This window comes from Lissotriton vulgaris, chromosome 9, assembly GCF_964263255.1.
Source record: "Lissotriton vulgaris chromosome 9, aLisVul1.2, whole genome shotgun sequence".
NCBI classification, from domain to species: Eukaryota; Metazoa; Chordata; class Amphibia; order Caudata; family Salamandridae; genus Lissotriton; species Lissotriton vulgaris.
In genome coordinates, this window is record NC_141697.1 from 243,658,758 (window position 1) to 243,686,728 (window position 27,971).

A 27,971-nucleotide genomic window follows, 5' to 3' on the forward strand; every position below is an offset into this window, starting at 1 on the left:
CAGGGCACTAAAGAGAACTACTTTGTGTGTGGATAGGCTTCTTCTGAGAGGGCAGAATGGCGCAACTCTCAGTGAAGTTAGCCAAGGGGTGAAGCTTGCCTGACCCTTTGCCACAAGTTGTGCTCTATAGTGGGCAGAAGAAAAATGTGAATGACACAATATCAAACCAATGGATGATGAGGAGAAGCTGAAAGCCCCTTGAGTAACTGTACTGTACATATCATTTTAGGAAAATCAAAAGAGCAAAGCTAACTCCAGACCTAAAAACGTATCTTGTCTACTTTAAAACTATTCAGTCAAATTCAAACCAAGAATTAATCAAAGATAAACTTGAACGTCCAACCCTGATAACTAGTAAGTCCCTGCTTGCCATTCACTAGGCTCTACCACAACCTGAACCACTGCGCACCACCAGCAGGCACGCCACCCACATTCAGACAGGAAGACCCATATGAGGCCCTCCCTTGGTGTCGCTACGCTGACATGCTGCTGCTCTGTTCATTTCCAACTCACAGCTATCTGCAATGCTAAACACATCCTACTGCACTCTCAGACGTCACTCCCTTTTCCGGCCACCAAAGAACACACGACCTGCTAAATTCTCGAAAATACCAATGCCGGCCTCTGAAATTTGTGTTTGTCAACAGAAATATGGACATTCTATAATCAGCCGAATACTGCTACGCGTGGTTGAATATTCAGATATAAAAACTGCAGTATTATATGTTAATATGCAACACTGAATATTTCCTGTCGGATAAGAGACGGCATCTCAGTTTGCTGGACAAATGCCCCGTCACTCAAATCGGTCCTGATAATATTGATGTCTCTGCAACCAAAGGGGCACTTTGCAAGCGGTAAGGAAGTGTACTAATGGCGTCATTAATTTGATTTTAGCACAGGGTCCATAGCTCTTGATTCTATGATTCTGTCACAGGAAGAGCTGGATGTCACAAACCACATTCCAATGAGCCTTCATTCGCCATATTCGATTCCCAAACTGCATGATGTGTTTGCGCATAGTATAGTATTTTATGATGTATAGAAGTGCGTCACATGCTGAATGTTAGGCGGTATGTGTTTTTTAAGCAAAGCACAAATACACTGAGTGAAACATATAGGTTTATGGCTTGTCATTACGTGGCATGTCGGTCGTATTACGTGAATGCAGCGCACGGACTTCCTATCCCCCTGCGCTAGTTATGTTACTTTATAGGGCCAATGATGATTTGCGTCAGAAGTGAACTCAGCACAGAAGCAAAAAACATTATCACTGCAAGTGCAGCGAGATTGGAAATAGTAGGCACAGTGGCGCACAACTCTGACACCAACACTTTCCACGCGTTCCCTCAGAGTCCGCCCCTTCTGCCCCCACAACCCGCCCGTCGAGCTCACCTCGCGTGCCCATAATGCTGCCCAGTTTCTCATCAGCATACCTGTGCGCCACATGCAGACTCCCAGACAGCGACCGTCACGTGTTCCCAACGACTCACCCTCGCAGGCACGGCCCCCGTCGCAGCTCCCACTGGCCTCCGCTGACGTTGAGGGTTCCCCCGGAGTCAGCCACTCACAGCGTGGCTCCCGGGGCAGATCCTGATGACGCGGCGAGGCTCCAACCAACGGCGGCGCAGCTCACGGGGACAGGCCCACTGCAGCGGCCAATCAGAGCGCGCCTCTGCCGACGAGCCTCCGAAAAGCCACCAATGCGGTCGCAGCCCCTTCGTGTCTCGGCCAAGGTGCCGAGCAGCTGCCGGTTGACCCCCGGGCGGATAAAAAAAATGGCGGCAGCACCTACGAGGACACGGGGGGGGCGGGAGAGGAACGGACGGCGGGAGGGGGCGGGAGAGGACACAGGGGGCGTGAGGGGGGCAGGAGAGAACACGAACGGCGGGAGGGAGGCGGGAAACGTGCCGGGGGAAAAACACTCACGATGCCCAGGACAGCAGCAAGCACGGCCCGGCCGGAGGAGACTCGGGGGCGTTCCCGGCGTCGCGTGACGTCGGCAAAAGCCAAAGAATCTCGGGAACGCCCCCGTGTCTGGTCCGGCATTGATGGACAGGCCCCTCGTCCAATGGCTAGGCTCCATTTATGGAGCTAGCCAATGGGACGGGGGGGCGTGTTCCATAGTGCTTACTATACTCAATAGATTTCTCTGGAGGAGGAGCCTAACGGCTCCGCCCCCCAGCGAAACCTAAAAACTAGTGTATTTTTTGTGTTACTCTCTTATTGTTGTTTTTCTATATTGTTTATTGTAATTGTTTTGGTTTTTTTGTGTATTGTCTTCGATATTGACACAAGTACACATTTTTGTATGAATTGAGTTTTTAAACTAGCTACAAAATTCTTTTAATAAATTTTTTTAACATTTCTATTCACTGTTGTGTTTACACACTGGGTTTTTTGGTCAGTGCAGTTACCCTCTAGATTATGTGCATGTGAGTTTGAGTTACTTTGGTGAGATTTGGGGTATTGAAGTTTTCTCCTGGGACAATTTCTTGTTGTTTATGATTGAACCCTAGTCCTTTATAGTTAAGGGTCCCTCTCCTATTGTGATAATTATTTACCTAGAGACAACAATTTTTTCTCACCTTCTACTAATGGTGTATTGTCAGTCATCGCAGTCCTAATGCACACCTATGTCCAAATGCAGTAATACATTTTGAATGTTTTTTGTAAAGTATGCATGTTATATCGAACAAGTAAGTATGGTTATATGAATGCGAGTTTGGTGGCATTACCTCTCCTGATTGTAGCGCAGCAATGCATCTCATAATTATTGCATTTTGCAATTGTATATATAGGATTCATTCTTAAACGGAGACCCTATTACAACTCAAGTGCTAATTTGGGTGCAAATTATGCACCCACTAACTACCATTTGCCTAGGGTGCGGTAAAGCAGAATGGGGAATACATGGCAACTGCGTGTTTTCACTGAGTTAGAGCTGTGCAAGCCGACCATTAGTATTATTTGACCCGACCACCCCCGATTTGCAGCAGATTTTACTTGGTGAAAGTTCACAGGGAATATATAAAATAAAAAATTTGCAGCTACATTGCGAGTCCCCTTTTCAGACACCTACAGCAGTATGCGCTTGAACGTGGAAAGCAAATCAATTGTAATCTACCTGGCCCTGAACACTAAAAAATCCATACCTCTTTTAACCTATACACGCCTTCGCTGCTAGAAAAACCTTTACTTCCCTCCACCTACCCCTGACCCTAAAAAAACACTTATCGTCCTTTACCCATCCCTGAACCCTAATACTCCATCCCTTAGCACTTCCTTTTTTTAAGTGACAAAAAATGACATGATAACAAAAAACAAAACTTGTGTTGTAAAGGTGTGCGTTGTAAAACATTTAAAAAGGTCCCTCTTTGTCCTTACATCTGTTGTAAAGGTTTGCTTTGTAACGTCTATCGTGGTAAACATCACATTGTAATCACTGCTTACCCAAGTTAGCGGTTGTCGCATCAATGCTCATATCGAAGTTGAATGTGGGTTATCTCACAGTGGAGACTGTTTATAGTTTTAATAGTATGCATTACTGGTCTGTTGCTCATTCTCCCATTAGCCATCCAGATTTCCCTTCCTCGTGTGTTGTTCTTAATCAAGTCTGTGTACTCAAGATACCTACTAGGAACTTGCTCCGGGCGTTGAGGCATTCATGTTTGCAGTTGCCGCCTACTTTCCCAGACCTGAAGATTTGACTTTCAAGAGGGTTTTCCTAAGTTAGATATGTTTTACTAATGAAAAAAATACAAGAACATTCAGATATCTGCTATCTTAAGTTCACAAGAGGCACGGTGCCATAGATTTCATTCTTATTTTATCTTGGCACTTCACAAGTCCATATAAACTATTACTTGTATTCTTTCATTTTCTTATTTCATTGAGATATTGCCTATTCTTTACCCTCAATGAGTCACTGATTCTACATGTGTTGGCACCTTCTATCCCACTGCCTGAATAACTGACCTCTGCACCTATGTACTCTGATGTAACTTCAGTGCTTAATTTGTTAAAAAATAACGAAATACATAAATTCATTACCTAGTATTTTTCTTAAGCGGTTGCAGAAGGTTCCATCCCTTGTCATTCATAAAGCCTTGACACGGCCTTTGGGTCCTGATTATATTACAAACAAGTTCAAAACAATTAACATAAAAATATTCTTATTTGTTACCTGGTTTATTCACACAGGGATATTGCGAATTTTCATATAACTGAAATATGTACAACATTAAAAAAATTTGATGTAGACCACATTTAACATCCAGAAATACAATAGTTTAAAAAAGTATTATCATATACTTCATAAAAAAAACGTTGATAACCATCATTTAGCAGGGGTACATCATAAAAGAGAGAAATCAATTATATTGGTCTCTGTGGACAATATTAGAAGTTTCCTAATTCTGGCTTTTCTTTACTCATATAAGCAGTCACTTTGATCATCACTTCGTGGGCACTTAACTATTGTTGGTGAAGGGTATGTTCACTAAATAGTAAAAAGATATTGTGTAATGTTTATCATGAAAGTGGTGGTTTAGAACCTAGTGCATGCTTACTTGGTGCCGATCGTGAAAAGATTTTTTTTTTTAAGTTTCAAAATCTTTATTAAAGACCATCAGTAGTCGTACATTTCTGCTTACTGCCTACAACCGTATCTCGGCCGGCATAGCGACATTGAAAGTAAACAAGACGGATGTGTGACTGGGGTGGGGGAGTACACAGCATGACGCTTACAACCCCATCGGGCCGGCCACGTTAGTGGGAGCGCTTGGCCATGAAGGCAGAGTTAACACTGCATACATATATCTTTTTTGTAAAGTTAATACATATTAAAGCATCTTATAAAAGAAGAAAGAAACCGATTCCACTTGTGCGTCACATGCGAAAGACGACAAAATCATGATCCTGATGAGGAAGGGTGACGGCCCATAAATAATACAGCAACGACATACATCGTCCCAAGCCTATTAGTGCTGACAGGCATGTATTGTCCTGGACCTTCAGAGAGTGGGTGATGTGTGTTATGAGGTTTCTACGCTATGATCTGCATCGTGTTCTATTAAATAAATTTGCAACGGGCCCCATATATCTCTTGGGCGTGATGAAGAGGATTGAAGTTCTGCATAAGTGTGTAGCTGCTCCTGGCAATATATTAAATCCTGAAGCCAATCCTTAAACTTCGGCGCTCTGCCCCTCCCCCATCTACAGGCAATTTTCCTTTTGGCGAGTAAAAGTGCCATGGAAGTGTATTTTCGCATTTTAGCAGCAATAGGTTCGGTATACCCGAGTAGGGCAGTGAGCGGGTCAGTAGGGACATGTAGGCCAGTCATGAGATCCAGTGCAGCTAGCACCTCCCCCCAGTAGCAATGTATGGGCGAAAAATCCCAGGCTAGGTGTCGAAAGTCTGCCCCCTCCCTGCCACATCGGTCGCAGCGGTCGTTGTCTCGTAGTTTCAGTTTGTACAGTTGCGTTGGTGTATAATATAAACGGTGTAGGTATTTGTAATGTATCATCCTGAATCTGCTGCTAGAGGAAATTTCGCCTGTCTGTGCACAGCATTATGTCCACTGCTCGTCGGTTATGGGGTGTCCGAGTTCTGTCTCCCACTTGCCCCCGGCCAAAGGTGTGGGTCATATTCTCTACTAGTTTGGACTGTTCGGTACAATTTTGACAGGACATGGTCACGGGCATCCTGTTGTAACAGGACATGTAGCGGGGCGTCACTGGGGGTTCCAGAGGGAAAGAAGGTGTAGCAGTTTTCACTGTCTGCCAGAGTCTGATGTAATAAAAGCGGACCAGAGGAGTGGGGTTAATGTCTTTAAAGAATTTCTCGCTGGTGCGAAACTTCCCAGCAGTGTATAGGTGTCCCCAGGTATGTATGGAAAGTTTACGGAGGACCTGCCGACATCCACCCTCCTGTGTAACTGGAAGGTCTTGTCGCCCGTGAATGGGAAGGAGAGGAGAGAATAGTGGTGTGCCGTTGCTCAATTTAGCTAGGTTGTGCTACGCACTAACTGTGCATTGAACGGTGGTAGATGCAATGTGCCTGGCAACCGGAGGGACGCTGATGTAGGCAGCGCTAGGTGTGGGGCGCATGTAGCCTTGCTCAATCGCCAGGTGAGGCATGTATTGGGGGGCTTCATCCAATATGCTGCGAAATGAGCCTGTGCGCAGCTGAAATACAATTCTATGTTTGGTACTGAGAACCCTCCTGCCTTGTAAGGGCGCACAAGTGTGTCCCATCTGAGTCTGGCTTGTTTCCCTCCCCACATTAGTCGTAATAGTTGAGTCCTCATGGCAGAGAAGAAATGCCGACTAGGGGCGTAGGGAATATTAACAAATAAGTAGAGGAATTTAGGTAGGATGACCATTTTGCGATCCACCGTGTGATTTTGTCGATGATGGAGTCTAGAGCACACACGTAGTTGGCCGTCAGAAGTTCATCGCGCGAGCGGGACACAGTGATGCCCAGATAGGTGAGAGTGTCATCACCAAACTTGAGGGGGAAGTCCGGGGCGAATCTTGTGGTGGATTCAGTGGCCCATCGTGAATAGAATTACCTTTAAACAGCTGTATTTACATGTTTTTCTTCACTTTCTAATTGTATTTCTGACCTGTATACTTGTTTTATTCTTACAGATGATAAAGGATTTGTAAAGCTACAATCTCTTGATATTGAGACAGATAAAGGTAAGATTAAAATATCTAATTGTGTTAAGAAAAAACACACTGAGAAGGTGAATAATTGTGACCTGATGTGTCTAATACATGGGTGTAATTGTGTTTCTACTTGCAGTTAGCACATTGTATTTCCAAGAGCCAGTAAGTAGCCAACGTTATGCTTTGCAGTACATGATGTGACACAGTATTTCACCTATTTTTGGCTAAGCCACAATGTCATACCTTTTCCTTCTAGGGAAGTTGTACATTATTCTGGCATCTGATACTAAACATCCAATTGATTAGATTTCTTCATAATTCTGTTACATTTACACGTTCGACCACCATCTAATTGGTTTTCTTGGCCTTTTTGAAAAATTTTAATTAATAGGAACATTATTTGTGTAGATCTAGCTTTTCCATAGATTTACTTGTTTGGAATATTCCCCTTCTCCAGACTGGGAATTTAAGGTGAATTCTACTATTCTACATAGCGTTTTTAATGCAAATGCATTTAGTAGCCTATCCACCTTATTCCTACCTTTGCTTGTGTAAACAGGGAGGCAGAAGGACACATACAACTATAGAAAGAGTAATAGAATAGGAAACAAGTAATTCATTTAATATTTTCTATTGCAGTATTTCTTTTATCATTTTGACTTATTGAGCAATACAGGCCAAATAAAATATATATATCGCAAGAGAATATACTTCAAGAAACTGCCCTGGCTGTTGTAGAATTAAAGTGGTCTGTAATTTCGACAGAACTGCCAACTCAAAAGATGTCTTCATGGGACACATGATATCGGCAACTTCACATGATTACCCAGTGAAGTGCCAATATCACATGGTGAGCTGAAAATGACTACACAAAGTAGGGCGCCAGCTCATGTGTGAAGGCTCTGCACTACAGAAATGCAGAACGAATTTTGAAGCTTCCCTTAGATAGCAGAGGCAGCTGCAGAAACCTTTTGTAAGTTTGGCAAGGCAAAGCATAAAACCCCACCCGCCTCATAAGGTTGGGACCTGCCCAATGTCCCACATGCCTGTGATGATCCCAAATATCCACCTCCCACTCAAGCCTCTGCCACCTCTTTTCTCTCACTGCAAGAATGTTTCTGAAGTAGATACGTCTGAACTCGACACAATTTGGCCCAATTCCTAATCAATCGGTTATCGGTAAATTCATTATTTTACCATGTTCTGTATATTTTTACTTCAAAAGTTATGTATTATATCTGCGCCAGAAACTTTGTTATAACACCATTCATTTCCCCCATATTTAAACAAGTATAGTAATGTACAGAAAAGGTATTTTTGTTTGAAATTTAAAATATAAAATATCTTCAAAGAAGTTACATTAATTTCCACAGCCTTGAGCCAAAACTGTGATTACCTGTATGAACATAAGCTACACAAAACAGTAATGAGTTCAAAAACATAACTGCAACTAATTCATGTTTCCTTTTTCATTCATTCCCACAATTCACTCCTCCCAGATAGAATGTCTGTATGACTGAGCTGTAATCCTGCTCCTGTTGGTTACATCCTCCTCCTCATTAAGAAACGCGTCCCACTGCACTCCCCACCAGTCTCCTGCAGCATTTTTTCTTTGAATAGTTTGAGTTAGGCGCTGTGTGATGAAACAGCACAAAAACATTCCTAAGGTTTGATTCTTCCATATTGACTGGCTCCAAGTGACTAAATCCTATATTAATTTTTAGGAAAAACTGTTCTATGTACAGCAAAAATCACTGGACCGGTTTTCATGGGTAAAAAGGGAAGATGATGTGACATTTGGGCCTACCTACGTCTTAGATTTGCCAGGTCTGTGGTTGTCAAAAATTAAAAAATAAATGCATCTTTTTGGATGAAGGACAATTTCGATAAATGCAAATTACCTGATTGGCTGGTCACAACTGAAAATGTTGTAGAAGATGCCTTTACAAGATAGGAGGCACCAAAGACTGTAGCCTTGAAAAAAATTTCTTGGCACACCTATGGGGGTAATGGGGATGTAGCCACACCCTAGGGAATATGTGGGATATGGCAAAGGTAGATAATCCCACCCACCCCACATTTATTTTTTAAATACCCACTTTTAGTCATGCAATTAATCACCCAGCTTGGATTTGTTGATCTGGATCCTTGCTGCACATGTCAAAGGCAATGTGTAGCTGCTTTAGTGGAACAGACAAGAGCATAGGACCTGGTCATAGACCAAAACCTTTGCCCTGAGCGCACTTCACTTGACCTTAGACTTTGCATAGTAGGTTTGGGTGGGATGGGTCAGAGTACAGTATATCTTAAAAACAGGTAAGGGCAATCGTACTCCTCAATACAAAAAAGGCCTGGCTATTAAAGTGAGTAAGTAATTTTTCTTTCTCAGAAAAGGCTTCTGACCTGGGGATATCTACCTCCAACCAGTCTCTAGTGACATGTCTAGTTTAGGAAAATCCTAGAACCCCCAATTCAAATATCTTAAAAATGAACTGCAATCAGTCAATCCGCAAATATATATCCTACCCCACAACACGAGAGTGAAGAACACTTACAAAAAAAAGTGAAAGAGTAAGTGGGCACCTCACGCAGCACCAGGGAGGCTACCAGCAGGTTCTCACCAGTATGCCCACGTATATCATCATTGGTTGTCCACTCACTGAAAAGACAGAATTGTGTCCAGTAGAGAGGCAGAGCAGAAAGGAAAAATTAACTGCCCCAAAACAAAGAACCCCGTGATTTACAAAGGACAATGTTTTCCATCAAATTAAAATTAAGATAAGACTCTGTTAGATTTGCCCTCTTTATTCACAATTGTGAGCTTACTCAAGTTAAAAGCACTGCATGTTGCAAACCTTATCAAGTTAGGCCACCATGTTTCATTGCCATTGCTATGTCGTGGAAAATTAGTCAGGGCGCAAGTTTATTTATTCGCCTCACTGGACAACAATTTTTGCGCTGCGGATTGACTGATAAAACCGAGCAAAACAGCAGTTCTTTGTTAACAACTGACCAACCAGATACTGTATCAATCAATGTACTTGCCGACATAATGCACAGTGCACAGACATGGACTTATTCAATCTGTATTTACCAGGTGTGAGCTAAGGGTATTCGTACCAGCTTCCAACACACCACATGGGGTTGTGTTCGTCACAATTACCCATATTTAAAAAGCACTTCTGTTGCTTATCGTTATACCTGTGGAGAAAGTATATAATTGTTACATATATGCTTTCTACAATATGGATAATGTGACCATCATCAACCTAGAGTGCGGAAATTCTATCTTGGTATCAGAGTGCGTCATGTGCCTCATCAACCACTTTCATACTGGATGTTATGTACCATCTACACTCATCCCTCTCATCATGCCGATATGTATGTATTCACACCAATACATTATATGCCTGCGGGTTCAAGGCTCCTTTAACTTCAACCACCCTCATTTGTCATTTCCAGCGAGCGGTTTGAGAGTCCTCCGGTTACGTGAGGCATATCACAACCTGCCTCAAGGTGCTGAAATACACCATTTTGCCAAACAAACTAACAACCGAACAGAACATGCCATGCAGTTTCTTACAGCTCAAATGTAACGTGTTTGCCGCTTGGAATGACCCAAACCCAGGGACACAGCAAGTAATCGAATATTCCCGGTCCCAGATAACAAAAAGGCCTGCGTCTACACTCTTACCGCGTTCGTGTCCATCAGGAATGTCCTATTACATATGGTAATCTTCATTACTCCGGGTCCCGTAGTCCTCGACACCTTCATAATATAACAAGTGGAGATGTCCATCTCCCGACAGAAAAAAACAACAAGAGGCATGCTGGGACACTAATACTGCCCCTCCCCCCGGGAGTACATAAGCAGTACTTACCCAGCAGACCTCCTGTACTAACAAGCCCAGACAGGAAGGCCGGCCGCCCGGGAGGGAGGGAGGGGCGTATGAAGGTGTCGAGGACTACGGGACCCGGAGTAATGAAGATTACCATGTGTAATAGGACATTACCCCCAGGTCCCTCCGTCCTAGACACCTTCATAATATAACAAGTGGAGAATACCAAAGCAGAAACCCGGCCTTCCGCACGCAGAAGCACACCCAGGAAACCACAACAAAGCAGTCACCCAAGGGAGCACCGAGAAGGAGGAAAGGAAGACCGCAGGCAACATCCGGCCCGCAACCCCGAACAAAACAGCAGGGACAAGGACCGGGGAGAAAGAAACAAGGCCAGGGCTCAACAGAAAGGAGGCCGCCAACCCGAAAAACAGGCAACCGGTACCGGGACCAGGACCAGGACACCAAGACCAGCCAAAACAACCCACAGGAGAAGACCGCCCAGGCCAGAACCAGCAGGAAGGACACACAGGGCCAGGCAGAGCCACCAGGAAGACGAGACAACCCGGAAGAAGCCAAAGAAGGAACGGCCAACAGAGCGCAGGCACAAGCACTCAGCCCAAAAAGGAAGGAGAAGCACAGGCCAGAAACACGGCCAAACACGCAAAAGAAAGGACACGAGCCCAAGAGAACCGAGGAGGAAAACTCCCCCGAGAAGGCCCAGGAGGCAACAAGCACCCAGGAGCCGAACAGGACCGAAAACCCGACCCAAAAGACAGGGACAGGACGGAACCCCAGAACCCAGCCGAAAGCCCATCAAACAAGGAGAGGCCAACAAGACCGGAAACCAGCAACAAAGACACAACCAGGTCGGGAACAGAGAAACCGACCACAAGCCCAGAAAACCCCAACCCCAAAGGGATGGAACACAAGGCAGGAGGGGAGCACAGTGCAACCGGGAAACCCCAGCAGCCGTCCAACGAGGCACAGAGGGCAGCACAAAGAAGGCGCCCAAAAGACAAAGGACCGCCCAGGAACCCCAAACCCAGGCCAGCAGCAAGGGCAGGAGCAGCGGGAAAAAGAAAGCCCAGGGAGCACAGCACCCAGACCAACACCACAAGGCCCCAACCCAGCAACGCCGGAGAGGAGCCAAGCAAACCGCAAAAAATGAGGACAACAAACGCCAACAGAACCGGGAAGCCAGGACCAGAGTCAAGCCACCCGACCACGCAGGAGGAACAGCAGGCCCAAGCAAACCCCCGAAGGAGAGCAGAGGACCAAGCAGCAGGAAACCACAGACAACCCGCAGTCAGGAGGGAGGGACTTGCAGAGGCACGAGCCCCACAGAACCGCACCCCAACCAAGGAGGGAGGGGCACCCAAACAGACCCATACCGGGAAAAAAGCCTGGGAAACATGGGAGGAAGAAGCGAGCCAGGACCACAGAACCAGGAAACAACCTGGAAAAGGCCGGCAAAAAAACCCCCGAGCAGGCCGAAAAGGGACAGCACATCCAGAACCCAGGAGGCACAGCCCGAGGCCACACTCAACCAGCAAGAAGCCGGCAGAACCGGAGCCACAGAACCCCACACAGGCCCACAACACCGGGAAAACAAACCCGGGAAGAGAACCAACAGCAGGGGAAGGCCCAGAAGGAACCCCAAGGAAGTGGCCCCAACGCAGAACACCCCGCCAGGACCCAAAGGGAGGCCAGCAAGGAGGCAGAGCCCAAAAAGGAGCCCAACAGGCCGGAGCGGAACGCCCCAGCCAAAAACCACATCCAGGCACCCACCAAGGGGACCAGACGAGAATAGAAAACTCCAGGGAGCAAACACCCCCGCGAGCAGAAGGACCAAGAAGCCAACAGTACCCAGCAGCCCCAGGAGGCCAAGCAGGAATCAACCCGGCCCGACCAGGCACACCCACCGAGCAGACAGCGGAGCACGGGGACAGCACACCACACAGGAGAACAGGTGACACGACAGGATACGGCAGCAGCCAGGAATAAACCAGGCAGGCACCAACGTCCGAAACAGGAGGGGCGGCCAGGAAACACCAGAAGCAAACCAAAGGTAAGCACCGGGAGATCCAGAGAAGAAGCAACCTGGCCAGGCACACAGAAGGCCCCAGGACAAACACCGAAAGCCCCAGGCCGGAGCAAAGGGAAGCCCAGAGCACCAGGAAGACCCAGACGGGCGCCCAAGCAGCCATCAACCAGGCCAGACCCAGCAAAACCGCAGGGAACAGAGGAGGACAGGCGCAGGCAAGGCGGAACAGAACAGAACAGCCGAACCCAAGGCAGCACAAGCCAACCAAGCACAGGTAGAGGGGACAAAGCACCCCAGAGGGCCCCTGGCACCACACCGGCAAGCAACCAAGGACAGGAACCAGGAGCAGCCCAAAAGCCGACCAACCCCAAAGAAGCCAGGAAGGGAAGGCGAAGAACCAGGGCACCACCGGAGCAAGGCCACCACAGCCAGCCCGCCGAGGAGACAAAGCCCCCCACAGAGAAGGCAGATGTCGAAGAAGCTACCAAAGCAGACGAGCAGCAGAGGGCAAGGCACAAGCAAGCAAGCAGGGAGTACCCAACAAACAGAGAAAACCCCAGGAGCAAGCAAAAAAAGGCAGAGCAAGCAAAAGGAACCAGCCCCCACAGAGGCGACAGGAACCCCCGCCAACCCCGGAGGGGAAAAACCCCCAAGCGCACAGTGGCCAAGAGCAGGGGCACCCCCAAACGAGAAGCCCCGTGACATACCCGCCCCCGAGAACAGACCAGAGCCGGGGAGGGCAGGTGGCAAGGCAGCAGGCCAGGAACAGAACGCGACCCCGCAGACAAAAAAGAGGAGCACAGGAACCACAGCGCCCGACCGACCAACACCCACCAGACACCCAAGCACCGCGGGAGGAGGGGGGGAGCACCAGAGAACACCAGCGCGACTGAGCATCACAAGCACACAGAAGCACCAGCCACTGAGAACACACAGGAAGCAAGCAGCGCGGGCACCGGTGGCCGCAGCATGACAACCCAAAAACGAAGAGGGGACGAAGCACAGCGCCAAACGCAAGCCCCCAAAGCAGGAGGCCCCGGCACAAACCACGGCACCTCCAGGAGACAATGACGCCAGAACACGGCACACCCAGAAGGATAGCCAGCCACCACATCCAGGACCAGCCCACGAGACTCATAGAAGAAGAAAAGGGGGCGAGTCAGCCAGAGCGGGGGCCAACAGCACAAGGCCGGCATCCACACAGGGAAAAAACAGCACAGACCCAGAGAATGGCGCAGGCAAAGCCAAAGCCCAGCACGAGCAGCCCTAGAGACCCCCGAACACCGACAGGCGAGGGACAGGGAAGCAACTCAGCGCCCGAGACCCCCAGCCATAAGGCCATCTAGCAGCACGCAAAAAGAAAGCAACCCAGGGACGCCAACCCTCGAAACCCAACCGGCCAAGCACGGAAAGGCCAGGGCCAAACGGACGAGCCCCACAGGGACCCCAGCCAGGCATTCCCAGCGTAGTGGAGAATAATCAAGCCCTAGCTCAGAGTTGCAGAGAGGGACACCATCAAAGAAACAGGCACCGAGGCGAGAAGGACCAGGTCCGGTGAAGAATGAGCCCAAGACCGACCTAGGCGGGGAAGTGAACCCGGGTCCCCGGCTAGACCTCTGCAACAGGGTCTGCCGCTCCAACCAGCGAGCCACACATCTCCACGAAGAAGAAGAACTGCCACGTGGGTGTCCGGAAGAGACATTGCATTGGTACCAGCACCAGAACGAACCGAGAAGGAGAAGAGGCCGAGGGGACCCGCAGGAACCCGGAAAGACCCACAGCCACCGAGACAGAAGCCCGGACTCCAAACAAGCAGCCTCAGAAGAACGTGACATCCCAGCACACAGAAGGAAAGCCACCAAAGCACCGGGCGCGCCACAGACAGAGGGGCAAACCGGAACCCAGCAGAAATAGCCCTTCAGCCGAGGGGCAGCGCCAGCCCCGCACCCGAGATAGCCCGGGGCAGTGCGGGGGCCGCAGAGGCACAGAGCCGGGCCGGCGACCGGAAGAACCCAAACTGGAAACGGCAGGAAGGAAAAAATAAAACTCGCAGTGCAGCAGCAGAAAGCACACGAGTGCGAGTAATGGGGAATGCGTACAGGCAGCAGAAGGGAACAACGTGACACAGCACACGCCCCCCCCAAGAGCAGCTGAAAGGACTCCACATGCCCACCATCAGCAAGCCCCCCACAGTGCAAGCACAGTGCGCGGCAACAACGCAAAGCACAGGGAGAAAGGTAGCCGTCCAAACAAAGCAGGCTCCCACATGCTAGAAGGGAAGAAAACCCCGCAAGCGGGACTCACCCAGAGCGGGGGCCAACCCCAGGAACAAGGCCCCCACCCCACCTTCTCCACAGCCAGGAACAGCAGGAGCCCATCGAGAGAGGCACGTCTCCCCGGCCAAGCTCGGGAAGACGAGCCCGCGACCCGGAAGCAACCTCCCTGGAACTCCAGCCCCAGCCGCAAAGGACCGGCAGGTGCACGAAGAGCACAGCAGAACACCGGCTCCAAGACAGACTGACTCCCAGCAAGCCCGGCAGGCCAGGAGGCAGTCCAGGGAACCCCGCGCCCAAACAGCCAGGCAGCAGGGCGGGGGGGGGGAGAAGAGAAGCCACTCAAGCCCAGCAGGAGCAGCACCAGCACACCATCCATTCTGTCGACAGACAGAAAAAAAGAACAGGAGGTCTGCTGGGTAAGTACTGCTTATGTACTCCCGGGGGGAGGGGCAGTATTAGTGTCCCAGCATGCCTCTTGTTGTTTTTTTCTGTCGGGAGATGGACATCTCCACTTGTTATATTATGAAGGTGTCGAGGACGGAGGGACCTGGGGGTAACGTTAGATCATCCCCGCTTCGAAGTACGATGACACCGGGGGATTTTTATAAACCGTGCAGTGCGCGCGTTCACTGTGCATAGGCGCCAATTTGGAGTGTGCAACTCATCATAAAAGTTCCTGCAGATCATAATCTGCATTGCTGGCCACGCTATATTACTTCTGCTGATAATTTATTTGTACATCTATTCTTTTGTTTACATCAATCATGTATCCTAAAAAGAAGCGATTTTTTTTTTTTTTAATCAGCACCTTAGGCATATTTTAAGCTTCTTCCTCACACTAATAGTTTATATCTATTAATGTGTAGCTCTCATTATTTCTTCATTATCATATGTCAAGTTATGGAATTTCGTAGTGTAATGAGTTTTTTGAAAAATTCTTCTCTCAATAATCTGTTCATTTCATTTCAACAAACTCCTGTCCACAAGTCATTTAACGAACCCTCTGTTACTATTATTGTCTACTGACTTTATTCCCCTCAATATTGCTTTAATAGTACTCAAGTGCTGTTGAATCCGAACCTTGATTTTGCGGGTCGTTAAACCGATATAATGGAGCCCGCATTTACATGTGAGTCTGTATATTACGTTCACTGTGTTACAGTTAGAGAACTTGTTTAAGTGCCATGTCTTGCCACTCCTCAACTGAACATTGTTAGTTTTCTCAGTCAGCTCGTATACAACACCTACAAGGGTAGTGTCCAGCCGGCATCATCGTTATTTTTGGTTTCTGCAGGAGTCGCGTGTGCACCAATTTATCTTTTAAGTTACTCGCACGTCTAAATGCGAATCTGGGTTGTGGCTTTTTAAAATCGGCAGTGGACAACAATTGCCAGTGTTTCCTCACTGCTTGGTGTATCCTTGAAGCGAAGGGGTCAAAAGTCATGACAACTGGCAAGCAATCACCCGATTCTCTGACATTTCTTTCTAGGAGGGCCTCACTGGGTGTATTGCGAGCTCTTTTACGTGCTCTATTAACTACCTTTTTAGGATACGCTCTTTGTATCAATTTGTTTGGAAGATCTTCAGATGCTGGGAAAAGGTCTCTGCGGTGGAACAGTTTTGTCAATATCTTAAAAACTGACCTACGGGCAAGTTAACCTGCAGGGCTCTGGGATGAAACAACTGATAATGTAGTAACGAGTTCCTGTCCATCCCTTTTTGGTGGACCACCGTACATAGTTTGTTAACCTGCACTGTAATGTCCAAATCCAGGTAGACAGCATGTTTGTTGCCTCTTTGGGTATACTAGTGTACAATGCCTCAATGTATATTGTAACTATGAATTGTTGTGTGGAATCAAATTCTAAATCATTCAGGATTTTAAGGATATCCGTGGTATCCTGCACATACCATGGTTGCTTAAGGACTGATTCTCTCCAGAAGGAGTCCACAAATTGGGACAGAGGTTCAAGGATAGATGAAATCCCCGACACTATCGGGCGCCCCGGAGGGGGACGTTGTGCCTTGTGCCTTGTCCAGTGAGGCCAATAAAGAACCTTGCGCCCTGATGAATTTACCAAGACATAGCAATGGCAATGTAACATGTTGGCCTACTTTGACAAGGTTTGCAACATGCAGTGCTTTTAACTTGAGTAAGCTCACGATTGTGAATAATGAGGGCAAATCTAACTGAGTTTTATCTGAATTTTAATTTGATGGAAAACATTGTCCTTTGTAAATCACGGGGTTCTTTGTTTTGGGGCAGTTAATTTTTCCTTTCTGTTCTTTCTGTCTCTCTACTGGACACAATTCTGTCTTTTCAGTGAGTTGGCAACCAATGATGATATACGTGGGCATACTGTGAGAACCTGCCGGTAGCCTCCCTGATGATGCGTACGTGAGGTGCCCACTTACTCTTTCACCTATTTTTTGTAAATGTTCTTCACACTCATGTTGTAGGGAAGGACATATATTTACGGATTGACTGATTGCAGTTTGTTTTTAAAATATTTGAATTGGGGGATCTGGGATTGGCCTAAACTAGACATGTCGCTAGAGACTGTTTGGCTGTAGATATCCCCAGGTCAGAAGCCTTTCCTGAGAAAGAAAAATTACTTACTCTCTTTAATTGCCCGGCCTTTTTTGTATTGATGACTGATGAGTGGAGGGCGGCCTGGCTGTTTTTCTCCCTCTAAAGCTCCTTGTTGTGAAGGGCAATCGTACACCAGGATTGCCTCTACTGAGAATAAATAAATTTTTGTTTATAAAATCCTCAATGTAAGGACTTTTCTTAGGGTGCGAGAGCAGTCCGATCTTATCAGAGTTTATTTACTCTGCATTGTAACAGATGTTGTTTACCAAAATGTTTTCACTCCAATTGATTAACCAAGTACTCCTATTTAGCAGTTTGACTCTTCCAGGCTAATGGGGTCTAGAAACGAAAGGCTTGCCATAATTTTCACACAATAGTAGCAGTCAATCAAGTCAATGCTCGGTCAAATCTTTCTTTTAATTTCAAATTTGTTTTATTGGAAGCAAAAGTAGAGAAAGGCAGTTCAAAACAGCATGTGAATAGCAGGTATATAAAGCGAGCGAGACAGACAGGCACGTCTTCTCTAGAAATCAGCAAGAGTAATACACCAGCGTAGAGATGTAGAGCCTGTGCTATAACCAAGGTGCCATGCGAGAGGGTCAGTTGACCAGAACAAAAGGAACCCAACCCCCCTCCCCAACTCCCCTTCCCTCCCCCCACCCCGACCAGTATGCCGTGCACAAGAGACCTATGGTATGACGCTGTTAAAGCCGCGTATTAATGGGTGTTCGAACTCACAGCGGGTTACGCGGTGGCCCTGTGAGTCGCAGGATGCAAAGGTACTTGGGGCAGGTGATTTCATTAAATTCTTTGGACAACAAGGATAGAAGCGGTTGCCATGCCTTCTGAAAGGAGTCTGTGGAGTGTGTCAACGTGGCCTGGATGCGCTCCATGCCTAACGTAAACCATAATTTGTGTAACCAGCCCGCGTGGGTAGGGGCAGTGGGTGAGCCCCAGAGTGATAGGATATGCTGTGACGCTGCTTGCATGGCGATGCCCATCTGTTTGCCGCGCATGGACCTCAGGGGGAATGTGAGCGCGTTGGGTAATCCTAGAACAGCATATGCGGGGAAGCGCGGGATTTCGGTCTGGAAGGTGGAGTCGATGTCATCTAGGACCTCTTTCCATTAGTCCCGGACAATGTGGCAGTCCCACAGCAGATGAGTTAACGTACCCTGCTCCTCGCAGCCTCTCCAGCACAGCGCACTCCGAAGGGGGTTGCCCCGGTTGAGTCTGACTGGGGTAAGATGCCAATATATGGCCAGTTTCATCGCTGCTTCCCTGGCAGCAGTGTTACGGGTGGTATGCGCTGCTCTGTAATAGATAAACCCCCATTCCTTGGGTGACAATGTCCTGCCAAGTTCCGATTCCCAGCGTTTTTGCCCCGCCGTTTTGTTTGGGCTAGTTGCCGGAGAGAGCATCTTGTAAATGTCTGAGATAAGGTGTCTGTCGGAGTCTTTTGTGATCAGCCATTTTTCGAACGGTGTCAACAGCCGATACATCAAGGGAGCGCGATCGGGGTTCGACATCCAATGACGTAATTGGAAGTACTGGAACATGTGAGATTTGGTTACCCCATAGTCCTGCACAATGTCGGCAAGGGAGAGGAAACTTTCGGATTCAAAAAAGTAGCCAGCCGAGCGGCATTCTGTACCACGCCATTGCGGAAAGGCGCGGGGGTTATTGCCTGGTGGGAAATCCGGATTGTCTAGAATCGGGGTAAGTGGGGAGGGGAAAGTTGTTAATCCTCTTTTGATCGCTACTGCGTCCCAAGCTCTCATGATGGTGCGCATAATGGGGGAATTAAGGAGATACCTCGGCCTATGTTGATGGGCGAGAAATGGTATCTTCCATAGGGAGGTCTGGGCCATCGCTCTGTCCTGGAACAGCCACCTTTTTTTCGGATTCCGGCCTATACCATTCCACCAGGTAGCGGATTTGCGAGGCGCGGAAGTACTGTAGGAGGTTGGGGACCCCCAGACCACCCTCATCCACCGTTCTGTATGCAACTTGTTTGTGCAGGCGTGCGCGCTGTTTTCCCCAGATGAACTGGTGGAGAGCGGTTTGCAGATTCGACAATGCACCAGCCGGCGGGGAGATTGGGAGGGTTTGAAAGATGTACAGAATCTTTAGGCAAGGCTGACATTTTCACCGCCGCTATGCGACCTAACAGGGAAAGGGGTTGTTTTGACCAGCGGGCAAGATCAGCTTGGATCTGGGAGGTGAGCGTTTTATAATTAAGGGATGCCGTTGCGGCAGTGCTGGAAGTGAGGGTGACTCCCAAGTATGGGAGTTGTGAGGAGGTTTGGAGGTCGCACCCAAAAGTTGGTGTAGGGGTGCGCGAATAGGCATTACTACCCAGAGGCAGAATCAGAGATTTCCCCTGATTGATCTTGAAGCCAGAGATTGCTCCGAATGTGTCCAATTCCTCTAGGAAGGCGGGTATAGAGCGGGATGGATCGTTGAGAGTGGCAATGATATCATCAGCGTAGAGGCCCACCATGTGCGGTTCACGGCCGAAGGTGATACCGTGAATGTTAGGGTTATCTCTAAGTTTCTGCGCCAGCGGTTCCACGTAAAGGGCGAACAGGAGGGGTGAGAGAGGGCATCCCTGACGCGTTCCCCGTTGTATCTCAAAGGGGTTTGATTTAAGACTGCCTAAGTGGACCTTGGCTTGAGGGTGATAGTAGCAGCTCGCTATCCATGATTCGAATCGGTCGCCCAGCTGATATCGTTGCAGGACTTTCTGCAGGTAAGTCCAGTCGACACGATCAAACGCCTTCTCTGCGTCTATGGCTAACAGTGCCGAATCCGAGTTCTGAAAATGTGTTTTGTCTACCAAGTGCAGGAGCCTTTGTGTTGTCGCTGCATTGGCGATTCGGGACGAATCCCGATTGATCTGGTTCGAGGATTCCCGGGAGGCAGGGGCCTAGGCGTGCTGCCAGTATCCCAGTGAGTAAATTCAAGTCCAGGTTAAGTAATGAGATGGGACGGAATGCCGAGCAATGTGTAGGGCTTTTGCCTGGTTTAGGCAACACTACTATGTCCGCTGCAAGCATGTCTGGGGGTATGGAACTCGGGCCTTCAAACGAGTTGAAAAGCCTGATGAGAAGCCGTCAGGACCCGGAGATTTGAGCGGCCGTAAGCGGGAGATTGCGGCCAGGACTTCGTCCGATCGAATGGGGACATCTAGGGCGTCTGAAATCGATTTGGACAATGGTGTGATATTCGCGGAGTGCAAATATGCATCGATATCCGTGGGTGGTATTTGGTCCTCCCTGTGAGAAGTTGGCCTGATATATAATGTTCACTATTCTAGTGAGCACTTTGTATCAGTCCAAACAACCCTTATTGATGATTGGTTGTAAGTCAACCTTATAGACCAGCTATCCTAGTAGCATGGATACGAGCAGTCTTCGGGCTAAACTCTAGAGGGCGTGTTAAGCCAGCTGTTATACCATCACATATACCCCTAGAACACCAAGTGAAAGGACACCACACAAGTGTTATGAAAATAAACAGTGTATTTATTTAGATCACAACAGCCCTGTACTCTTTATGAGGACAGGGTACTACGCACACAACAAAACTCTTACGAAAATACTATAAGTTGCACAATTTACACAAATGCCCGAGGGGCACGAAAAACCATATACTCTAAAAGTGGAATGCGAAATTACTAGCAGGTAAGTACTAATCTCATAGGGTTTGGAATCGCTAGGACTGGACTACTGAACCTTCAGATTACTAGCAGGAGGCCTAGGGGACTCGGGTGCAGAGTGTGCACTCTCACGCGGGATGCGGGACAAAGTCTATGGATGCTAGGAATTACAAAGTTAGTGTTATCGGACGAATCAGACTAGGTAGAGCTGAAACGAAAAAGGATCTGGACCCTTGGATAGTGAGGCTATGCTGGGGCACCGAAATGCCGAAGTTACCTAGCCCAGGGGCTGCGGATGCATAGGTCTGGAAAGACGTCGGGAATCCTCGTTGCAGTCTATGGAGCCTGAAAGAAGAAGTTGCTGGCAGGCGACCAGTGAAGAAGTTCGAAGTGATCCAAGCCTGGATCGAAGATGGAAGACACCTGTAAGCAGAGGGGACCAAGTTCTGAATCACTAGCCAGTGATTAGCTGGGCACCAGGATGGCACCGGATGGAGTCACCTCGACCTGGTGAGTGGGCGACGCTGGGCTCTGCTGTCTCATGGACCAGGAGGCGTTGTCAGTGACCAGGATGGAGGTGCGAGCTGCCCCGCGATGGTTGCTGCTGTCGACGTCGCTGGACCCAGGATTGGGGCAACACGTCTTGGCAAATTCAAGCCCACGCGGTGGACTCAAATGGTGTCTGGAGTGGACCAGGAGGGTCCGGGGTGCTCCTCTTTTGGAAGGGAGCTAGGGCCAGTCTGGAGCAACCAGACCAGCGGTGTTGATGTCGTCGTTCGTCGTCGGGAAGGCCACAAGCCAGCGGGCTAGTAGCCAGACAACGCGGTGAGCAGCAAACAAGCAGAAGGGCCCCATGCAGATCTCGTGGAGGCTGGGAGGCTGAACTTCGGTGCTGGAGCTGCTCAGGGTTGGGGCTTCTCGGACCCCAAAGCACTCACTCGAGGATCCCTCGGCGGTCGTGCTGGGCAAGCGTTTTGCAGTCCTGAAGATGGCCGGTCCCTCGAGGTCTCGTCACACCCACGAATCTCAGCTGGGCTGATGATGCAGGTTGAGGTCAGAGGTGCCAGGGAAGCCGGTTCTCGTCGAGCTGGGCAGTCTTGATCCGGAGGAGAGGCTTACAGCAGACCGCGATGCTTGGATGGTGCCTGCGGATGCAGGGTGACTACTCCTTAGCCACAAGGGAGAAATCTTGAGAAGAAGTCGAGAGTTCCTTTCGTAGAAAGTAGTTTCAGGATTCAAAGATGATCTAATTTGGAAGGGGGCCCGCTCCTATCTTTATACTAGGAAAAGGGGCTGGCACGCGACTAGGTCCTGCCCATGGGTGGGGCCAGGAAGGGGGGTGGTTACACCCCTCTCCCATGCCGGACTTTCCCCAGCTCAGGGGCTGGTGTGCCCCTGGAACTGGTTCTAGCCGGCAGATGTATAGTGAGCACCGGGGTGCCACTTGCAGTCACCTTCCTCTAAAGCCCTGCCTACCCAGGATACACAAAACCCTGTCTGGGATGGTGCTAGCACCGCCCCTGACGGGAAACCCTTTGTCCAAGCTCCCCTCGCTGGAAGGACTCCCAGCTGCAGGGGGTCAGACTTGTGTCTGTGGTGGCAACATCCATTTTGTGATGCTGAGGCTCGAGTTAACTTTAACCGGGGTTCACAGTTACATACATGTCATGTCCCTCTAGAAGGGTGGAATGCTAACCCCGTCGCCAGAATTGGCGAGGGGTTAGTATTCCAATTCGTATGACACCTTACTCGACATGTTTTGATAAGGCGATACCAAAGATAGAATATAACCGCGAGGATTATAATGCACTTAAGAGTATATGGTATGCGTTATCATGGAACAGCTATTAGGACTTGGTTCCGCAAGCTGTAAACGGGCTCAGCTCATGCCAGAGCGCCATCTCACACGATTCCAAGCACTCTGCCTTCAGGATTGTCAAGGCCTGCCATAGGAGTGACTGATAGGAATCTGTGTGTCCATTTTAGGGTTAGATATAGGTATACTATATCTAAAGCAAAAGGTGATTACACCACCTTGCCCCAGCTGTCGTGCAGCCAGTTGTGTCAGATTTAGATGGCCAGCAAGGGGTGGCATAATACATGCTGCAGCCCCTGGTAGGCCCTGGGTACACCTATGCCCTGAGTTACAGGGTCTGATAAGGTGGCCCAGTACCAATTGGTAAATGCACCTAAGGTACATGTGTCAATTTAGTGAGAGAACAGCAAGGCTGTGGGTCTGATTAGCAGGCCCACAGCCAGAGGAGTCGTAAACCAGTGAAGCAAAAAGCAAAAATCTGGGGTGATCATAGGATTGCAGACCCTACTCTCCTACACTCCCTATATAAAAGCGCGGAGATGCTCCCATGGGAGTCGATACCAGCGCTATACAAGCCAGTAAATAAATAAATAAAAATATAGGGAAGCGTAAAATGAGCCGAAGGCATCTGCAACCTTTGCCTCGTCAGTGATGGTCTCCCCAGAGTCATTCAGGAGAGTGGTGGTTTTAGAGCGCTGGGTTTTGGCTTTGAGAGCACTAGCTAAAAGTTGCCCGATGCGGTTGCCCCCCACATAGTAGGAATGGCGGAGTCTGAGGGCAGCAAATTCAGCCCTGTCAGTATCAAGGCTAGCTAATTGGGCCCTGGTAGCTTTTAACTGCCTCCAAACTCTCGGGGCTCCAGTGCGGCTGTGAACCCGTTCAAGTTCAGCCACCTGAGCCGTGAGGTCGTCCCTTTTTTCCTTTCGTAGTTTGGCGTCTGCTGCCGCTATAGCGATCAGTTCCCCCCTTACCACAGCCTTCAAGGCGCCCCAGAGGGCCGAGATGGAAGTGACAGAGCCATCGTTAGTGGCAAGATATTCCGAAATGCATTTACGGATTTGCGCAGCGACAGCCGGTCTCTGCAGCATGGTTTCGTTGAGCCTCCATGAGGCCGGAGTGCGCGCGGTGGCGGGAATGGTGAGCGTCAGTTCTACCGCGTCGTGGTCGGAGAGAGCTGCTGGGGTTATGGAGACGTCGGTGATGAGAGTTGCTAGGCCGGAGGAGCCCAGGAAGTGATCTAAGCGTGCATAGGTGCGGTGGACATGGGAGAAGAATGTGAACTGTGTCGAGTTGGGGTGTACCGCTCTCCAGAGATCTAACAGGCCCCTTTCTTTTAGCCACAACCCGCCTGCTTCAGATAACGCTCCAGTGTCCCTATAGCGGTGTCCAGACCTGTCTTTATGTGTGTCCATAACGAGGTTGAGGTCCCCCCCAATGAGTAAGTGGGTGCTAGGGGGCTGCAGCGCTTCCGAGAGTGCATTCTTAAGAAAGGCTTCCTGGCCAGTGTTAGGGGCGTATATGGAACCAACTGTCATCGTACTAGTGCCCACCAGAAGGGTGTATGATAGGAGGCGGCCCTTGATTTCTCCCGCTTTGACCCCCACCCGGCCCGAAAGCGTCGGGACACAAGCATCGCCAACCCCGCCTTTTTAGTGGTGAGTGATGAAAAAAATTGTTGAGGGAAGGCTCTGGAGCGCATCCTGTGCCAGTCCTTAGCTAAGAGGTGGGTTTCCTGCAATAGGCATATGTCCGCCCCTGAGTGTTCTAGATATGAAATCACAGCCCGCCTCTTAATGGGATTGTTGAGGCCTTTTACATTGAGAGATAATATCTTAAGTGTATTGGGCATCTTGGGGTGTTGCGGGTGTAGCGTAGCGCAATGGCAGTTCTATCCTCGTGCGCGGCAAACAGTTTGCAGTGTACAAAGCTTGTTCATGTCCCTTGGCATACTGGTCCCCTCCCTCAATCCTACCCCTACCCCCCCCATCCGAACGAACTTTGTCTGGATCCCAAACCTCACCCGGAGTGGCGCATTGTCCGCAGTCCCGCTGGGTCAGAACTGTCCCCACTCCCCCCACCCAGCAACTGTGTCCTCCCCTTCCCACCCTAACCCCAACTTCCAACAACCAACCAGTAGTCATAGTCCCGGGCCTATTCAGAGTCACTTCAGGCCCGTGGGGTGAAAAAGTAGAAGAGGCTGTGGCAGTGGCGACCCATGTGGCCCCCCGCCCCCTCCCCCTCACTCAGAAGAAGTGAGATTGCTATGGCTCCCCCATTGAATCAGGCTTAGGAAGGAGCGGCGGTGTCCTTAACGACTTCCTCTATGGCTGCAGCTTTGTCTTTGGCAATGGTCCCCACATCCGGGCGGAGGCGATGCTTGGGTGCACGGCATCTTCGTACTTGTTGCCAGTCGTTGCCTGGGGGTTGTGGGCGGTTAGCTGGGGAAGATCCCAGGGTGGATTCTCCGTCAGAAGCATCATCTGGCAATTCCAGGCCCAACAGGGCGCATGTGTCCTGCAGCGAGCGGAGCTGGTGCAATTTGCCCTCCCACTTAAAGATCAGGCGGAACGGATGTCCCCAGGAGTAGGGCACACCCTTGTCCCTCAGAATCATGGTGACCACCTTGAAGTCCTTGCGTTTCTGAAGGGGGATGGCGGAGAGGTCTTGGAAGAGCTGAACAGAATTGTCTCGGAAGAGGATGGGCTGCGCTCGGCGCGCTTCTCTCAGTATCCTTTCCTTCAGGGGAAAGTCCAGGAGGAAAGCCAGGATGTCTGGTGGGGGCGCAGGGGCACGGCGGGGTAGACCCACTTGGTGCGCTCTGTCAATACGGATGGGGAATTCAGCGGATTCGTTGAGGATCTCTCGGAAGAAGTCTTGGAGGTATTCCGTGACGCTATTCCCTTCTGCTTTCGATGGCACGCCTCTGACCCGTATGTTATTCCGTCGGGAACGGTTTTCGAGGTCCTCCACGTGTGCCTGAAGGCCCACCTGCTGTTCCTGAAGGCGGAGAACTTCTTGCTGGAGGAGCGCCAGGTCTTCGCCACGGGTCTGACTAGATTCCTCCACTGCCACCACTCTCTTCCCCCAGCCCATCCAGATCCCTGCCCAGTTCTCTCTGTTCACTGACCAGTTCGTGTTTCAGGGTCTGGAAGTCCGTGCGCAACGTATTGAAGAGGCTTTCCAGAAACGACTTTGTTATAGGGGCATCCTCAGCTTCCTTGGTTGGGGTGGCCGTCGACGTAGACGGTGATGTGGGTGCATGGGATTTCTCGGATTTAGAAGACGTTTTCATGAGTAGTTCGTTGATTGGTCGGCCCCCTCTGCGATTGGTGGAAGACATCGTGGTGTGAGATGGGGATCAATCCTGAGCCTCAGGGATCAGGGGCGCGCCGCTAGAGTGTGAGCACCAAAAGACAGTCCCGGGAAGGCCCAGAAACAGTCACCGGGCGCGGCTCGCACCGGCGTAGCAATTCTCGGCGCGGAGGGGTCGTGGGCAGATTCGAGCCGCAACGGGGGCCCGATCCGCGCCCCCGGAGTGTAGATGAGGGCCAGGTGCCGCCGTACGGGTCGGTGACCAGGGCCCAGTGTCTGCTTAGGGTGCTGGCTGAGCCCAGGCCGTGTCCGCCCCTTTCTCCAGTGCGAGCTCCAGTGAGTCTAAAGGGGGGTTAGCAGTAGGTATGTGTCAGCTCTCCTCCCGCCGGGGGCGCGACCACCAGGCCCCCCGAGCACCCCCCTCTCCTCATCTCGGGGTCCTGTAGACGTGGTTTGCTGGGCGCCTAACAGATGTCACCAAGAGGTCTGCTCACAGCCGGGGAAGGGTCCAACTCCTTAGAAGAGAGCGAGTCCCGGTCGCTCACTGGATGTGAAGCATCTCGTCGTAGGCCACAGCGCCGCATACGTGGCATGCGTGGCTCCGCAGGGGCCCTTCATAGGTTCCAGGCCGCAGGTGGCACACGGTGGTAGGGGCCCGCTAAAGTGGACGGGCAATGTGACTGCTCCTGCTGCAGCGCCGGATTCAGGCTGATGGGGGCTCCCGCCCAGGCTGCCTTTCAGTCTAGGCCCAGGCCGGGGACCAGCGCAAATCGCGCCCGGGCCGCAGTCCGCCCAGGTCGCTCTCGTGCTCGCGCAATAGCGCTATGGTGCGGGGGGGGGCAGGCAGCTACCCACTCACTCCTGCAAGGGTCCTGCGCTGGGAGGCAGCGCCGGCGGTGTGGGCCGCGCCGTTGCGGGCTTCCCCCGCAGCCGAGCAGGCCGAAGCCGGGGACTCGGGTAGAGGGGCGGCCGGCCCGGGAGGCGTGGCTGGTACTTGGGTCTCTCACTCACCCGGCAGGCAATCCACGGCCTAGGAAGGGCCGGTAGTCCCGGGAGGTCACTCCGGTCGCGGGGGAAGCAGGATTGCAGAGAACGTGTGTCTCCTCCGTGCAGCGGGGCCAGGTAGCGTTCGGCCCAGTTTCAGGCTGTCTCCCGCCGCGGCAGGCGGCTGCGGCTGCTGCGGTGAAGTTAGGCGACTGCTCCTTTCCCCAGGTCACTCTGCGGGGCTGTGGGTCTCTCCACGCCGTGGGGTGAGCAGGGGAGCCAATTTAATCGTAATTAGGGGCGATCGTGGGGGATTCGGGGATCAAGGGCGAGGAGCTCCGCAATTATGCCTCCGTCCCGGTCGCTATCTTGGCCACGCCCCCAAATCTTTCTTTTAAAAGGAGAATTTCAGCCTCTTAGAAGACCCCAAATGATATTATAGCTCCCAGGTGTTAGAAATCCAGTTCACCCTACCCCCTATGGCACATATTACTCTGTGGAAATGGTTCTGGGTGCCTAATTATTTTACAGTACTCCTCAAGGCAAAACTATCTACTTGAGTGGCATACAGATACATTTCAAAGGATAAATGAACTGCTTGGGGATTCCATTAGCAGTGACTTACTCATGATGAAGCTTCACTAGTCGCTTAGGAATGCTTCAATGCACCAGATATAAAAAAACAAATCGGACCCAGGCAGTACTGTGCAGGGTGGTATGACTGGTGCAGCCGCACTTGGCTTTGAGCTTGTCTTGGGGTGGGGGTGG

At 50.1% G+C, this 27,971-nt stretch overlaps 1 protein-coding gene across 1 annotated transcript in view; it reads left to right on the forward strand.

Moving 5' to 3' along the window:
• SPINT1 (serine peptidase inhibitor, Kunitz type 1) overlaps positions 1-27,971 on the forward strand; it is a 262,840-nt gene that overhangs the window by 189,955 nt on the left and 44,914 nt on the right. Inside the window, exon 7 of the mRNA XM_086937424.1 lies at positions 6,655-6,705. Within this exon, the coding sequence (XP_086793550.1) occupies positions 6,655-6,705 (51 nt within the window). The remainder of the gene's footprint in view (positions 1-6,654; positions 6,706-27,971) is intronic.